Here is a 16877-nt window from a genome sequence, read left to right as displayed (position 1 = left end):
GTCCCTCCAGGTTTGGTCTGCCTGCTGCAAGGGGCAAGAGGAGAGCTTGCTGCTGGTGGTCTCCAGCAGCTGGAGAGCAGGAAGTGCTTGGTTTTAGCAGTAGGTGCATCTCTTGTTATTCAGTGTATACCAGGCCCTTACCTGTCCAGGGGAGAGGAACAGATCAGGGGTAGATATTATTTCCATTATTTAAATGAAGAAATGGATTCTCAGAAAGGTCAACTGACTTGATCAATAAGTGTCCTAGCCAAGAAGAGAATAGGGCAGGTTCCAGATTCTAGCTCCAACACCCCCACCCTTCCCCTCTACAGCTCAGGAGGGACGTCTTCACAGGCAGGTGAAAGTAATTTACAAGCCAACATTGGAGGCTGGTTCTGATTCCTACTATCAGGGTTTATTTCATGCCATGTTCGAATCACACAGAAAATAAAGTTTTCTCCTTTAAAGGTTCTGTGGAAAAATATTCTCCGTTCTATGTTACAGCCTCCTAGACTGTTGTTTGTGTCTGAAGAGAGGACTAGTCTGACAGGAAGAATTACAAATCTGGAGCTCATTTTGGCATCCCAGAGGGAAGGTGGGTGGAGCGTCTCACAGTCTCACAGTAAATTAGAAATTCAGAATGAAAACGTAGTCGAGTTTATTTGGGTTTCTAGTGACACCTCAGAATTATTGTGCAGGCTTGTCAGAGACAGCTCAAAGTAATGACTGCTCCCCCTCCGCCCCGGGGGTGCTGCATGCTATTAAGGGGAATCCTCCTAGTTTGAGGGTGGAGGTGGGACCTTCCCTTTTCCCACCTGAATCAGAAAGCGGTGAGAGGGAAGGAGCGTGGTTTAGAGTCCCGTTCTGGGTCAGCTCTGGCTATTCAGGGGTATGAGTGAGTTCAGGATCTTAAGTCTGAGGCTGGGATATAAGGCCAAGATTTGGGGACTTGCTGGACCTGAAATTGGGGGGGGGGGGTGAGGAGGGTGCCTAGGCTGGGGATAGACGCTGACCGCGGGAGGAAACAGGAGACAGAGTCGTATATGAAGGATCTTAGGAGGGATGGTGAGAGCTGAGGCTTGGATCTGGGATCTGGGGAGAGGAAGTTGAAGCCTGCCTGATACTGCGGATCTGGGCGAATGCATTGGAGATTGGTGGTGGCGGGGTCAGTACCAGACAGATCTTAGGTACCTAGAGAAGGCTAGAAAAAAAGAGCGTCCAGTGGCCACAGTCTTTTTCTTTTTCCGAAAGCGACACACATCCAGACACACCCATCGTTCAGCTCTGGCCCTCCGGGAGTGCGGGGTTGGCAGGATCCGGGCTCGTTTGGACCCTGCCCCCACCTGGTCTCCGGCGAGCGCGGAGCTGCTCTGGATGGGGCAGGGGTCTGGCTGCACAGCCCCCGGGGAGTCTGGGGGCGTGGCCAGCGGCTGGGCGCTCGTGGCTCTGGATTGGCCGCCCCGAGGACCCGCGGGCGGGGCTCCGGGCTGGGTCCCGCTCAGCGGCTCGCAGACGGGCGGGAGGCGGGGCCGGCGGGAGCCCGGCAGCCAATGGAGGCGCGGCCCCCGAGCAGTTACAAAGGGCCGGAGCGAGGCCGCCGCCGCCGCGGGGGAGGTGGGGCGAGGCCAGGCTTGCTAAGGCGAGGCGGCGGCCGGGCCGGGCCGGGCCACAGGCGGTGGCGGCGGGACCATGGAAGCGGCGGCCGCTGCTCCGTGTCCCCGGCTCTTCCTCCTCATGCTGACGGCCGCAGCGACGCTGGTTCCGGGAGCGACGGGTGAGCGGCGATGCGGCGGGGCTGGCAGGCGGCCGCGGGGCTGGCGGGCGGCCGCGGGGTGCGCGGGCCCGGCCCGGCCTCTGGCTCGCTCCTTCTCTTTCTCAAACATGGCGCGGGGCCGGGGGCGCAGGTGGCGGCGCCCAGGCCGGGGCCGGGCTTTCCCGGCGCGGCTGCCGCCACGCGAGCTGCGGGCGGGGTGGGGAGGCGGGGCGGGGGCGTGTGTCCGAGCGCGGGTGGACGTGCCTGGCGGCCAGCGGCCGACCCCGCTCTCGCTCCCCGGGGGCGGTGGCGTTGCGGGAGCCGTCCGAGGTCGGGGGCTGCCCTCTGGGGAGCGAGTGGGCGCGGGCCCGGGGTGCGAGGCCGGCCAGGCTGGCCTCTGCCAGAGCGCTGTGTGGCGGCGTCCCGGGCGCCCCACCCGGAGCGGGTCGGTGCGCGAGGCTCCCGGGGCTCGGGGCGGGGTTGGGGTCCGAGTTGGAGGAGGCTTCCCGCGCGGGCTGTGAGCGCTGAGCGGTGGAGGGGCGGCGTGTGGTGGGCCCGGGGTCAGCGGGGCCGCCCCGCCGAGAGGGGCCGCTTCTCCAGCCAGCGGTGCTTCGGAGGAGGAACTGCGGAGCTTTGTGTGCGGAGCCCGAGGCGCGGAGAGCGCGGAATGTCTCCTTCGTGCGCCTGGGAAGTGTTGAAGTGAATCCAGCCACCAGAAGGCTTCGGATTGTTTTCGTAGTAGAAACTTGAACTTTTGTTCACTCCGCTGGGTTTGGAATGTTTGAATGGGAATGGCTCTGTGAATTGATCACACGCTTTTATTTCCTCGAAGTAACATCGCTAGTGAGGTTCCTTTTCCTGAGTGACAGTTAGTTTGAATCAGTCGTCTGCGTAGCTGGTTTTCAAGGGAGAATGCTTTGCTCCGGTTTCCAAAATATTAAATCAGGAACGGAGTATGTGGTCATGGCCTACCACCGAGGAGTGAAAAACCGTGGTTAGCATCCACACTAAAATATTCACAACGAAATCGTAGAGCCTTAGTGTTAGCAGCTAAAATACAGTCAAATGACATTTCTTCTGCTTCTGAAATTGAATAACAGATGTTTTTAAAAACAAAAACTCAGGACCGAGGGGGCCAGTTATTAGTAATAGCTACTGTTTACCAAGAGCTTACTCTGATGTAGATGTGTAAAAAGTACACCAAAGTACGTTATCTGATCCTCATAACAATCAGGGCTCCTAGCATTTGCCCCATTTTATACGTGAAAAACTGAGGTATGGAGAGGTGGGGTTTTTTTTGTTTTGTTTTGTTTGTTTTTTAACTCAATTACCAAGAGCTGGAGTTAGAATTTGCACCCAGGGTTCAGTGTTTCCAAAGCCTGTACACCTGTCTGGTTTAGTCCATTTGTCTTTTCAGTCCTCTAATGAGCAATTGATCTTTATTATTCACTTTTAGATTTTGCCCTCACAGTTTGAAAACAAGATTGACTTTCTGACTCCTAGTACATTCCTGGAGTCCCCTCACATTAGGCCTACATTAGGGGAAACAAAATATTTTTGACGTTGGTCTAAGGAGGAGGGCAACATAAATGTGTGGACAGGTGGGAAAATCAATATAGTTATGCCTCAAGCGTAAGTTACATTTCCACACCACTGTTAACTCAAATAACAGTTCATTCCGTTCCATGTAGCCTAGCACACAAAGTTTTCATGGATTCAAGTAATAGTATTGGAATAATGCTCAATTACAGAGCATTGCTTAGTCCAGGCTCTGGAGTTTACAAACTACCCTGACATACATTATAATACAAATCTGATTCAGGTGCTAATACACCGAAGTATATACTACTTCAACTGGTCTTCCTGCCCTTGTTGGTTATGTTGATATTTTAGTCCATCCTTTTATACATGCTGAAAAAGCTCAATGCTTCTTCTGTTTATAATTTGTCTTCCTTTTTAAGAGCTCAAAGTTCCTTATTAACTGGGTATCAGTTTTGTTTTTCTCTGCCCAGCTTCTGCTATGTTCAACATAGATTTCTCTAGGGAAATTGGTTCCTGATCCCTAGTACACAGTTTAGTACCACTATCTCTATATGTGTATCTCATGTGAGAATGCTGTTTACTTCCTTTCTGCCATTTCATAACTTTTTTCTTTGAAAACATGCCTAAAACCCAACTCTTCTTTATATTAATACCTCTTGGATGTCTCTTTCTTTGTATGCATCTATCAGTTTAGTCCTTCCTGTTATCCCTCAAATCTAGTTGCTTTCCAGTGTTTCTTCTAGGCTTTTCTGTAGGCTACTGCTGAGCTAATCTTCTTCAGCCATCCTACAAAGGTTTTACAAGATTTCCCATTTGTGTTCAGCTCTTAGAGCAGCACTTAAGGCTTATGATTAGAGCCATTTCTGCTTATCCAACACTTCTCAAACTCTATTGCAAACCCTCAATTCCCACGATTTCTGTTTTCCCTGTGACTTGACTTTCAGTCTTTTCACTATATACTTAATTTTGCCCCTTTTGAGAGTGAGGAGAGAAGTTCTCAGTCCTGACTTCCTGTACTTCTTGTGCTCTATTCCTTGAACTGTACAGCACTTCAGTTTTTGTTGCCTATTTCTATCATCCTGCACTGCTATTTTAACTATATTCTTGAATGTGATATAGATAACCAGAGGGCCAGGGTTATGCCTTTTATTTTCGTTATGCTCTCAAAAGCTAGCACTGTGTTTTATATTCAGTTCCACTTAAATACTTGTTGATTAAATAAGTTCCATTTGACTGAGCATTCATGTAATATACTGGTATAGTAATAGTTATACAATATTAGTTGATAATTCTGTGTATATTCAGAACAATGTATATTCTGTGTATAGTGAAAGAAGCAGTTGACTATTAGATTTGATTTTTAGTCCCAACTTCACCTCTAGTTAAGCAGAAAATGGGGTGGATACCTACTTTTCCTAATTCATGAGATTGTGAACATCAAATGAGAAAGTTGTTTTAGAGTTTGAGGTTGCTATTTGGTATTGGTAGTAATAGATGTTCACGGAGCAGTTCCCAGTGGCCGTATATCCTTTCTGATTGGTTGGTACCATTGTGGTGCCAGTTGTTAAATATTTTTAATATCACTCCCTGCAGAGAGGCATCAGTATTCAAAGAAGGGAATGATTAATGTAGGCTGGAGTAATTGGGGGAGGTTTCCTGACCACTTTAGGACTTAAACTGATTTTGAAGGGTGGCTAGGATTTGGATGGGCAAAAAGGGGGATTTGATGAGTGCTAAGCTCTCTTTGCAAACTGTGTCCCCTAACTGTCCCAGGGCCTACGTCAGTGCAGAAACCAAAGCATTTATTGCCTGGCTGGCAGGTTACTCTTTAGAGTTAAGTTCCTTATTCTGTGCTGTGATTTGGATGTATTAACTACTATTATTTTTTTCTCAATTCTAAAACCTCTGTAATAAGTGGTTGGAAACAAATCAGAAAGGTATTGTGAGTGGGATAAGTGAGGGAGAATAATATTTTGGGATGCCCATCAGGATTAGGCATTTTAATGGTGAAAGTCATTAAGTCACTTCAGTTTATACATGGAAAACATGACAGAGAGGTAAGTAAATATCTCAGGGTCAGGCAAAACTGAGATAGGAACTTTGATTTTCTGATTCCAAATCATGTGTTCTATATGGCATTTTAAAATGTGAAGGACTTGAGGGAGGAGGGTGGTGGGAACAGGGTTAATGGAGTTGCTGGCAGCAACAACAGCACCGGGTGTTTGACTAGTGGAGTCAGACTGGACCTCTGTTCAGCAATCTCAACCAAGACTCAAACTATATAAGAAAGTTTATGAGAAAGTCACTGAAGTAGAAGAAGCGAGCCATAGAAGAAATGGGCTCAAGAAACAAGTTACCAAGGCAAAAGAGGTGGGGAGAGGGCCACTGGGTCCTCTGTCCTAAGGGCGTTTAAGGGTGGAGATTTTAGGGTGTCCTCTCAGGGTCATGGTCTCCACTGATTGGTCAGCACTAGGATAGGGGGTCATTAGTCAATGCATCTGTCCCTGAGCCTGCTATTCTGTCCCTGGAGCTGAAATACAACTGAGGCCTAGATGTAGTTGATGCTGGTCAGAACCTTGTTGTCCTGGGGGCTTAATGCTTAAGGGTTATTCTCTGGCCCCCTTGTTCATCCTCCCTCTAAGGGGATCTAATCCACATGTTAGTGACATGTCAGAGGTGGAGGTGTGGGATGGGGGGGGGTGTCCAAACTGCATAACCAGTGATAGGAAAGATCGGGGTTCTAAACTGAATGACCAGTAATACTCTAGGGAAGGAAAGGTTACCCTGGGGAGTAGGTCCTTGTTTTCCCAGTTTTGTCTGTTGCTAGGCACCTAGGGCTCATGTCTGTCTAACTGCCCATGCCAGAATGACTTTCCTAAATGAAGTTATCTTGAATTTTAGAAAACTTAAGAAAAGTGACTTCTGTAGGTGGGAGGGATAGAGAACGATTACAAGTTATAATGTCCTCAAGAGAACGTCAGTATCTTTTTTATATTGCTGATGAAAGAATCTGGTGTAGTGCTTATTGGTTGAGAAACTAGGCTTATCATACTTTGCAAGATGGTGAAACAGTTTTGAGGTTAATTGAAATGGGATGTCATTGAAAGGCCTTGCAGTACATGGTTAGGTTTAGAATTTTAGATGATCTACCTTGTTATTGAAATTAAATGGGGAACTGACATGATCAAAATAATCAAGAGGAAGACAGATCTTGTTCCTGTGGGGAGAGCCTTTTTTGAAAGGTTCTTCTAGGCTTCATTGAAACAGTTATCTGAATTCCACACCATTTTTGAACTGTTACGCTGCATCAGATATGTTCATGTCTAATGAAGTGGGTTCTGAAAATACCATTTTCCTGTAGAAGGCCCTTTTGATGTGAGAAAGGATGTGTCTCTCCAAACCACAGATCCCCTGAGCATGTTGACAAACCACGTGCCTTTTGCTGTTCTTTGTTGGTCATGTCTTACATAATACAAGTTTTCAGAACAGATGGACTATGGTTTGATATCATGTGATTGGGTCACATCTTTGCTTTCTGCTTCTGGAATTGAGGGCAGATACTGGCATGTTTCTCAGGGATTTTCATGCTTTGACCCACACAGAACTGGCTTAAGAAAACTTTTGAATCTTCTTAAAATTTATGGTCTATCTTGACCCAGCCTAACTCTAATACAGAGGATAACATTTAATCGTTTTTTTTACCTGAATTTTCTCAATATCAAATCCAAGTAGTCTTCATAAATATTAAGATTTACTGCTGCTCTGAATTAAATCCAGTATGATTTTGGCCCAGATAATGCAGGTAAGTTTCCTGCGGTTACCCCTTTTGGTATAAACTCGTGACTGGTCCACTTGTAGGTTTTTGCCTTTGATAAACATTTTCTCAAACACTAATGAGTGAAGTAAATTTGATTGGTTTTTGTGGGTCTAGTTCTGTAGATTAGATCTGGCTTTTTGTAAAGCCACTTTCTCATTTTGGTAGTCTGAGAGCGTTACACATTATAGAGCATGATTTCTAACTTTAAAAAAAATGTTTTTTTTTTACTTGCGGGGTGTACCCACAGGCTGCTCTGACGTTTCTTGAAGGTTCGGTGGTCCTTGCACCACTTTATCAATCTGAAAGGAATATATTATAAGAATGTGCCAGGCATTCTACCTGCTCTGTCTCATTTAATTCTCAGAGCCAACCCTGTATAGTAGCAGTAGAATAGCACAAAAGCTTTTTATTACTATGTACTAGTTAATTTCCAGAAGACTCTTTTTTAAAAAAATTAAAATATTTTTTCTTTTTAAATATGATCTTACTGATTTTTTTTAAAGAGTGAGGGAGGGAAAGAGAGATGGAAACACTGATGTGAGAGAGAAACATTTATCAGCTGCCTCCTGCTGGGAATTGAACCTGAAACCCAGGCACATACCCTGAACAGGAATCAAACTGGGACCTCTCAGTCCATGGGATGACGCTCAATCCACTGAGCCATACTGGCTGGGCCAAAAGACCTTTTAAGTCCATTTGTTCCTGGGTTCAGGTGAGCAGTGCTTAGGTGATAACTACATTTTGATGACATTGGTTCTAACCCAAGATTATTTTCAGCTCTCTTACATTATCCAAAGATGTTAAATTTTGTCTTTCATCTTTTAATTATAAATACATTTATAAAAGGAAGACAGTACTTCAGATTAAATGTCTAGACCAACCACTGAGACTCAAATGGTTGTGCATTACCATTCACTCCATCTACCTGGGTAAGCAGAGTTGGCAAGATTCTACTCAAATTGGAACATAAGTTTGCATTGGTGAAAGCTTGTAAATAGAAGAGCTTCTGTTTCCATTTTGCAGACCAGGAAACTGAGGTCATGGTATTAGTGAATGGTAGAGCCTATATTTGAGCATTCCAGAGTGTGTACTCTCCAGTATATCACACTGCTTTCATATATAGTAAATACCTTGTTATGGTTATTTCTTAATCAAGAAGGTTCTCTTTTTTCTTTAATTTTTTTTAAACCACAAGAATTTGCTTTAGCTGGTCTTAATTACAGTTTGCCTCTGCAACTGCAAGTTCCTCAGATGCTTGCAGTTTTTATTAGACATTATATTTTTAGGTAATTTGAATCTGATGTGTCTAATAATAGTTGATCACTCATTGTTTGTATTGATTTATGTAGATTCATAGCAACCTCCTTGCTTCTTAGAGCAATATAAGCACAGACCTGAAAATATGAATTAGAGAAAATAAAAAACATGTCACTATCCATGATTAACATTTTAGCTTATTTCACCCACCCCATGCATTTTTAATTAATATAAGCATTCTTTTTTTTTTTTTATCCTCACCCGAGGACATTTTTCAATATTTTGTTCAGATAGAGTGGGAGGCGAGAGAGAGAGAAACACCGACGTGAAAGGGACACATCGAGTGGTTGCCACCTGCACGACCCAACCAGGGCCAGGGACAAACTGCAACCGAGGTACATGCCCTTAGCGGGAACCGAACCCGGGTCTCTCTCCGGACCGCAGGCCGACGCTCTAACCTCTGAGCCAAACCGGCCAGGGCAATATAAGCATTCTTTAATCATTCTGTCTCAGTAGTTTATCAAAACTAATAAAAGTGTCTTTAAGTTGGTCAAGAGCTTCTGTTTATAGAAGAAATAGTTCATTTAATCTGAGTCAGCAAATATTCAGTAGTGATCAACACATGGGAAGTATAGAAAAAGAAGCCGACTTACTTTCAAGAACTATGAGGCTGGGGAACTATGAATACATAGCAACCATAGGAACTACTTTACAGAGGTGAGAGGACTTGATCTCCATGCCTTGCAGGATGGTTAGGGTTTATCATGGATGATGTGTGTGAAGAAGGATCATGCTAAGTTTCAAGAATTTTGGGAAATTCAGAATGTAAAGTGTGGGTTCAGAGAATTATGGGTCTTGAAAATCAGGAGGAGGTTTTAATGTGGAAAAAGAAGTCTAACTGTACCACAGAGGAAATAGAGCAGGGTGGCTACTAGGGGATGTAGAGGTTGGTATAATGGCACTAGGAATGGAATGGAAGGGTGGCTTTATGACATTTCAAAAAAGAAATTGGAAAAGCTGGTAGTAGTGCCTTTGCATGGCTGCTCCCTGGCCTGAGTACTCTTTCTCTACATATCTGCGTGGCCTCCTCCCTCACTTCTGTCACATCTTTGCTCAAATGTCACCTTTTTCTCAGTGAGGTTTACTCTGACCACCCTTTTAAAAATTTCATTATCTTACTTTGCTTTTTATTTTTGGAACATTTACTATCTTTTGAAATCCTGTATTTACTTACCATATTTACTGTGTTTATTGTCGCCTTCCTACTAGAGTATAAGGTTCATGAAAATGGATATTTTTGTTTTGTTCATCAGTATATCTCAAGTGCGTAGAAAGTGTCTGGTACACGATAGGTACTTATTAAATACTTGTTGAATGACAGCTCTTAGCTGTAAAAAGTGGAGTATAAAAATTGAGGACTCCATGAAATAAAAAAGAGAATGACTCCAGGATGTTTCCTCCTGGATAATACTTTTAAGTAGTAAGGAATTTGGCAAGAGAAAGATCAAGGGAAAATGAATTATAGTTTGAGCATGTTGAGGTTGACGTGATAGTATTGCCAAGTGAAATTGTTCAATAGGCAGCAAAGATACAAGACTGGAAATGGGAGAAAATCTTAGGCAAAGAAATGCTTATCATCATTCACCTTCTACCTCATTCCCTTGCTTTTGTATTCCAGGGCCCTGCCTGCTACCTTAAGTGGAGTGGTAGTTATTTTGGCCCCAAACTCCTATCTTAGATCTGGAGCCTTGCTTACTTCACTGTGATATTCTTCCCTCCTGGATTTCATGTCCCTGCTGCTGCCCCACCCCCAACCTCAACACCAAAAACATATTGTCAGAATTATTTGCGATCTTCTGGTTGTACTGAAATTAGCCTTTAGTCTGTGCTGCTTTCTCTGCAGTAATATGATTGACCTCTTGGGAATCTGCTCTGGTTTCTGGCCTGCATTAACACCACTGGCTTTAGGTCATGGTTGTGATTTCACAGGTCTCACCTTTACTGTCTCCTCGAGCTCCCTGTTAAATGCTATTTATGCTATTGTTTTTCTCCATGGACAGTTGTGTTTCTAGAGCATCTTTATTTTTCTCTTTGGATTGATTTAACTTGTTTTTCTTTCAGTTTCAATGGCATTCAAATCATGTGACTTGGTTGCCAGAAAGTTAAAATCTTTTTTTATGGGAGTAGATATAAGAACTCCCACATATTTGTCTGGAATTAGATTCTAATCAGTGTATCTCTGGGTCTCACTTCTCAAAGGAGGATAACACCTAACTTAAATGATAGTTGAGAAGAAAGTGCATGGCAGTGTTTATAAAGTACCTAGCACTGATACCAGAAATAATCAATAAATGGGAGTTACATATTTAAATAACTGAAGGACTGTCTTTGGAAGAGGAAATACACTTGTGTGTAATAAAGAACTATGATTAATTGGTAGACTGAGAGGCAGATTTCCCTCACTATAAGGAAGGACTTTCTGTAAGTGGGAACTGTCATAAAGTGGAGCATTATAACTGTCACTGGATACATTCAGACAGAGGCTGAATTACCTTCTGTCTGAGAAGAATTTCTTGTGTTAGGTGGGAGGTTGGAATTAACTCCAGTTTCTGTTTCTGCTCTAGAATTCTGTACTTGTAGGTATAATCCAAGCTTCTTTGTTCATTGTTTTTAACCTGCATTCAGGCTTTCAACCTCCCTAGCATTTATGGCTTTGAGATGACTACTATTTTGTAACTTTCTTAGTATATGGGAAAAATTTATTCCTTGATTAGCTGTGTACTCTGGCCATTTTTCAAAAATAGGATTTCGGAAGCTTGAAATAAAATGTAAGACCAAAACTAATGATCAAAAAGATAAGAACCAATAAGTAAAAGGAGGAAAGAAAGAGAACAATTATCTATAGCTTTTAGTTGAAGAAATCTTTAGAGGTTGAGCACAGTACTTGCTCTGAGTTTTCTAGCAGTGAAGGTAATAAGATAACCTGATAGTTTGCATAGAGCTCATTGCCTGTTACTGAGAATTCATGAGGAGGCTGCCATCTTCTTTAATTAATAATATGGGGCTCTAAACAGAAGATTTCAATGCAGGGAGAATTTCCAAATGGTAAGGGGTTCCTGGACCTGGCAGCCCTGACTCTTGTTTTCTCAGGCTTCGTCTTTAACATGTATTGAAGGTTCAATTTAGTACTGCTGCTACCATTTTTCTTCTCCACTCTAAGGCTCAGATCCAAGTATGAACACTCTAGTCTTAACCTAATGCCAACGAAACAGCTGATGTAAGGCTGGAACATTTAAATCAAGCTTTGCTAAAAGCAAAGGATAATGAGTAGAGAGCAACATGAAACTGTTCAACTTGGCTTACAAAGACATTTTCCTCATGTCTTTATCTTTTGGCCTGTTTCCATTTGGCAGACATCATCTGGGTACTGCAACCACAGGTGAACAGAGCCTCACATACACCTTTCAGCAAACAGGTACAAGACAGCAAGGTCCAGAAAGTGTTGATGCTTGGTTTTCCTGTTTGAAGAGCTACCTCCTGTATAGGTAATGGATATAGGGAATGATGACTTCCTTTACTCAAAAAGAGTGGCCCTACATATTTTTATTTTGTTTAATTTTTTTTATCCTCACTCGAGGACATTTATCCATTTTTTGTTCAGATAGAGTGGGAGGGAGGGGGAGAGAGAGACAGACAGACAGACAGACAGACATATCGACGTGAAAGGGACACATCCAGTGGTTGCCACCCACATGACCCAACCAGGGCTGGGGACAGACTGCAACCGAGGTACGTGCCCTTAGTGGGAACCGAACCTGGTTCTCTCTGGACCGCAGGCCGACGCTCTAACTGCTGAGCCAAACCGACCAGGGCGTAACCCCAACATTTATGTAAAAGACACACACACGTTACCATGAAGGACATTCTTTGGTTAGGGATAGGCTGATTTCATTGGGAAAATCAGGTTTCTCCCTGCTCTTGAACAGAATCTATTGTAAAAGTCTTTGTGTAAGGGGCATTGGGAAATAAAGTGAAGAATTCAGGTTTATCATGCTCCATGACTTGTGTGGATTCATTTTCCTTTCTTGTTCTGCAGTTACTGAGCTGCTTTAGGCCTGTTCCCATGTTTCCTTGTTCTAATTATCAGGGCTGAATCTCCTTAGTTTTGTTCACTTGCTTCAGGGTAACCATTCCATCTAGATTTCCTAGGTGTGAACCTCACTGATTACATAATAGTGTGTATTTATAGTTCTAGGACACCTTGTGCAGGCATCCTGTTACATTTCTACATTTCTTTAAATATGCATTGAAATACAAATAGCTCCCATGGAAAAAAGCAAAAACAAATAAATGACTTTTTTCTACCAGAAGTAAAGAGTGGTACACATATTTGGGAGCACTAAACATGGAGGAGATAGTTCAGCCTGAAGAGGAATATAGGGATAGAAAAGCAGTAACCATGGCTTTCCTTCTCTACACACACACACACACACACACACACACACACACACAATATATATGTATGGAGTTTTTTTCTTTTGCTTGATGTATTCATTTCCAAATTGAACCATAATGTGCTCTAATTGAGTCTCTTTGTTTAGCACATGGCTGTTGATTTGAGTACTTTCTCCAGTTGAAAAACTGACATTTTAATTTTGTTATTTAATATGCAACAGATTTAAATAAAAACACCAAGATTGTGTATTATAGATTTCCTTCAACAATAATTATATGTAATTATTTTACCAAAATAAACAAGTTAAAGTAGTTTTAGCTCTTTTATCTTATTCCACATTTGGAAAAAATTACAAACCAGAGGCCAGAGTTTGCTCATGTTTCTCAATGAGAAAGATAATTTCTAATTGCTAGTTCCATCTAGTTCCACCAAAGCAGTGTAAAATTGATGCTAGTGAAGAGGACTGAAAATGTAGAGAAGTGCAACTGGAAAGTGGCCACACACTATTAAAAACAGTTGATAGTTGTCATGTGTGTGGTTTTGCAAACATTTTTAAGGCACCTGTGGAGATTAAATGAGATGTGCACATAAAACTTGTGACATACTTCTGGCACATAGAAAACATGAAGTAAATGATAGTTGTTATGAAGAAACTAGTTTTTCATAGAATCATAGAATTTTTAGACTGGAAAGAATCATAACTAAGAGGACTATGATTATCGTTTCATCTGACTTGATTTTGCAGGTGAGAATATTGGGGCTCAGAAGTCATGTGGTATTTCAGGATAATAGTACAGCTAATGACTAAACAGGAATTGGGCTTCCTCCTCACTTTAGAACCTCATTTAGCATCTCTTTTCTGACTCAAGCCTCTTTTAGGAAGAATGATTTTTTTTTTAAAGTTTTGGAAGAATATTGTCAAGTCAGACCCCAACAGATGGATGCATGGATGAATAATAATGATATTGTTAATGTAGCAAAATAGTAACAATTACAGAATTTAGATGATAGGTGTTCACAGTTCTCCCAGGTTTTCTGAATGTTTGAGATGTTCATTATAAAATGTTGGGGGGGGGGACTGAAAAAAATCTCTTTACCCCAGAATGTTTCTATTACTGATCTAAACACAGACAAACCAACAGTACTTGCTACAGCTAAAAAAGAAGCAAAAAACCCGAGACCAGAGCCTTTTGCACATTTTGGGGCCTTTCCTTGACATTCTTTAGAAAGTGAGAACCACTGGTTTGCCTTGATTTTTTTTTCTTTCTTTTCTCTCTCCTTTAAAAAATTTTTTTTTACAAATGAACCCTGCCCAGTTTGGCTCAGTAGTGAAAGTGTCAGCCTGTGGACCAAAGGTTCTCGGGTTCGATTCTGGTCAAGGGCATGTACCTAGTTGCAGGTCTGATCCCTAGCCCTGGTTGGGGTCATGTGGGAGGCAGCTAGTCTATGTGTCTCTCTCACATGGATGTTTCTCTCTCTCTCTCCCTCTCTCTCTCTCTCTCTCTCTCTCTCTCTCTCCCCCTCCCTCCCTCCCTCCCTCCCTCTCTCCCCCTCTCTCTCTCTCCCTCTCTCCCTCTCTCCCCCTCCCTTCCTGCCTTCCACTCTATCTATGAAGCGATAGAAAAATATCCTTGGGTGAGGAAAACATAATTTTACAAATGATAGTTGTGCATTACAGATTTGAAATTCCCTAACCCATCAGCAAATAAGGCATTAGCACAATTAGCACTGTAGATTACATTCCTGTGAACAAGTGTTCTATTTTTTTACCCCTTTTTGTTGTTTTGCTTTCTATTTTCCCATGGTAAATTTTACTTTTGTTCTCTTCCTTCTTCTTCTTTTTTTTTTTTTTAAAATGCATTTCTAAGCTTGAGTCTTTCTGTTCTCACATAGTCTTTCTTCCTAAAATCACAATTGTTAATAATTTATTCCACCTAATCCTTAAAACAACAACAACAAAACAGGCCATTAGATATTTTTTTAGCTAGGGCCTTTCCACTCTTTCTCATTTATCATTTAAGTTTTGTCAGGTCCAACCTTTCCTTACCTTATGGTGGAGAAGGGGAAGGAGGGAGGAATTTTAATCAATTGGCTTTTAGGAGTCAAACAGAAACCTTAGGGGATACTCTTTAAGGACCACCAGACTCAGAATTAGCTGTGTGTTGCCAGCAGATGGTGTGCCCTAAGGAAATAGCTGCTTTGAGTGATTGGGTGTTTGCATCTAATTTAGCTTGGAGATCCTGAAACTGGGAAAAAAGTCTCATGTTGCAAATGGATGTAATTACCTATGAAACATTCTAAACCATAGCTAGGGCCTAGTAATTATTGTCTCGTGTATAGATGTCATAATTCCATGCTGTACATACATAGGCTGCATAAGTCTGTGCTTTGTTTTCAATTCTCTGAAAGATAAGTAATGTCAAGCCCTGGTAGACTATTATCTTTTACCCCCCCCCCCCGCCCCCACACACACACACACACACACTCACACTAGAGGCCTTCTTCAGTAACCAGAATGCTGCAAGCAATTTGAAACCTATGTTCCTAATGCTGTCTCAGTACATCTAGATTTTGAGGTCTGAAAATGTTATTAGGTTGGTTACCAAGCATCCCAAACTCCAGTTTTTATATACACAGTTTAGTCTTTAAGGGTAAATGTCCATTTGAAAGGATTTCAGACAACACTAGATGCATGCATACTTCTGCTCCAAGGGAGGCCATGTATTCAGTGGTTAGAAATTTTATAAAGTATCATTAAAGCCCCTCTGTTCTGGCTGGGCTTCAGTATCTTTGCTTGGTTTCATTCACCTATGTTCTTCTAGGTGACTGCAACCGGCATTGAACTCCTTGCTTCGACATATTGTTTGACAAGGAACATGAACATTTCAGACTAGGGAAGGCAAGACAATAAAGCTTGTGTAACTATATGTGTTGTTCACCAAGTCTCAGATTTCTGACAATACCTATCATCCCTCTTTTGGCTAAATTCAGTAATTTTTTCTTTATTCTACAAAGGGTTGGGAATAACATAAAGTTAAATACCAAGAGACTCAATTAAGAGTACAAAGTGTCATTGCTTCTGTGGAGCAGGAAATAGTAGTGTTGAGTAATGCTTTGAAACTTTCTCTGTGTAGATCTTATATATCTTGTTAGATTTATTGCTAGGTGTTTGATTTTTTGATGCTTTTGTAAATAATATAGTTTTGAATTTTTGTTTTCTATTTATTGCTTGTTTAAGAAAAGCTGATGACTTTTTGGTATAATGACTTTTTATTTTATCATGAATAGATGTTGAGTTTTGTCAGGTTTTTTTGTTGTTGTTGCTTACATCTAGATGATTATATGCCCTGGCTGGTTTTGCTCAGTGGTTAGAGCGTCGGCCTGTGGTCCAGAGAGACCTGGGTTCAGTTTCCGCTAAGGGCATATACCTCGGTTGCAGTTTTTCCCCCGCCCTGGTTGGGTTGTGTGGGTGGCAACCATTTGATGTGTCCCTTTCACATAGATGTTTCTCTCTCTTTCTCTCACCCTCCCACTCTATCTGAACAAAATATCGAAAAATGTCCTCGGGTGAGGATAAAAAAAAGAAAAGATGATTATATGATGTATTTATATTTTCCGAAACTGCCTCACTCTTATTCCTGAATCTGTGTACAATATCTTTGTTTATCATCCCCCCTTGAATGAACTTCCATTCTTTATTACCCTTCTTAAGCCTCATTGTAGGGTTAATCTTTAAGAGAGGTTTCTCTTTTCTGTGCTCTCTGCATTTTGTCTGCATTTCCTTTTATCAGTGGCATGCATGTTTATTTTCTGCATTACATTCTCAACTCTTTGAGAGTAGAAATCTCCTAATCATCTCTGTCCTCCTAAAGGTGTATTCTTTCTTTCTACACAGGGTATATACACTGTTCTTTTTTTTTTTTTTTTCATAAAAGATGTTCAGGCCTTGCTCACTGCTTCTAAAAGTACTAATTGCACAGCACTATCAGCTGATTTCTTCACCTGTGGCTCCAGTAGTTCTTTTGCTGTTTTTTAGCCCAGGTTAACTCTCCTCTGCCCTTAATTCAAAGGCA

At 42.2% G+C, this 16877-nt stretch overlaps 1 protein-coding gene across 1 annotated transcript in view; it reads left to right on the top strand.

The window, feature by feature from the left end:
* Nucleotides 1–1661: 1661 nt before the first annotated feature.
* TGFBR1 (transforming growth factor beta receptor 1) overlaps nucleotides 1662–16877 on the top strand; it is a 51606-nt gene continuing 36390 nt past the window's right edge. The window contains exon 1 of the mRNA XM_036260432.1: nucleotides 1662–1753. Coding sequence (XP_036116325.1) covers nucleotides 1669–1753 — 85 coding nt within the window. The 5' untranslated portion in view covers nucleotides 1662–1668. The remainder of the gene's footprint in view (nucleotides 1754–16877) is intronic.

This window comes from Molossus molossus, unplaced genomic scaffold, assembly GCF_014108415.1.
Source record: "Molossus molossus isolate mMolMol1 unplaced genomic scaffold, mMolMol1.p scaffold_m16_p_14, whole genome shotgun sequence".
Taxonomy (NCBI): Eukaryota; Metazoa; Chordata; class Mammalia; order Chiroptera; family Molossidae; genus Molossus; species Molossus molossus.
Note: the sequence above shows the minus strand (reverse complement) of the source record. Positions and strands in the feature narration are given on the sequence as shown.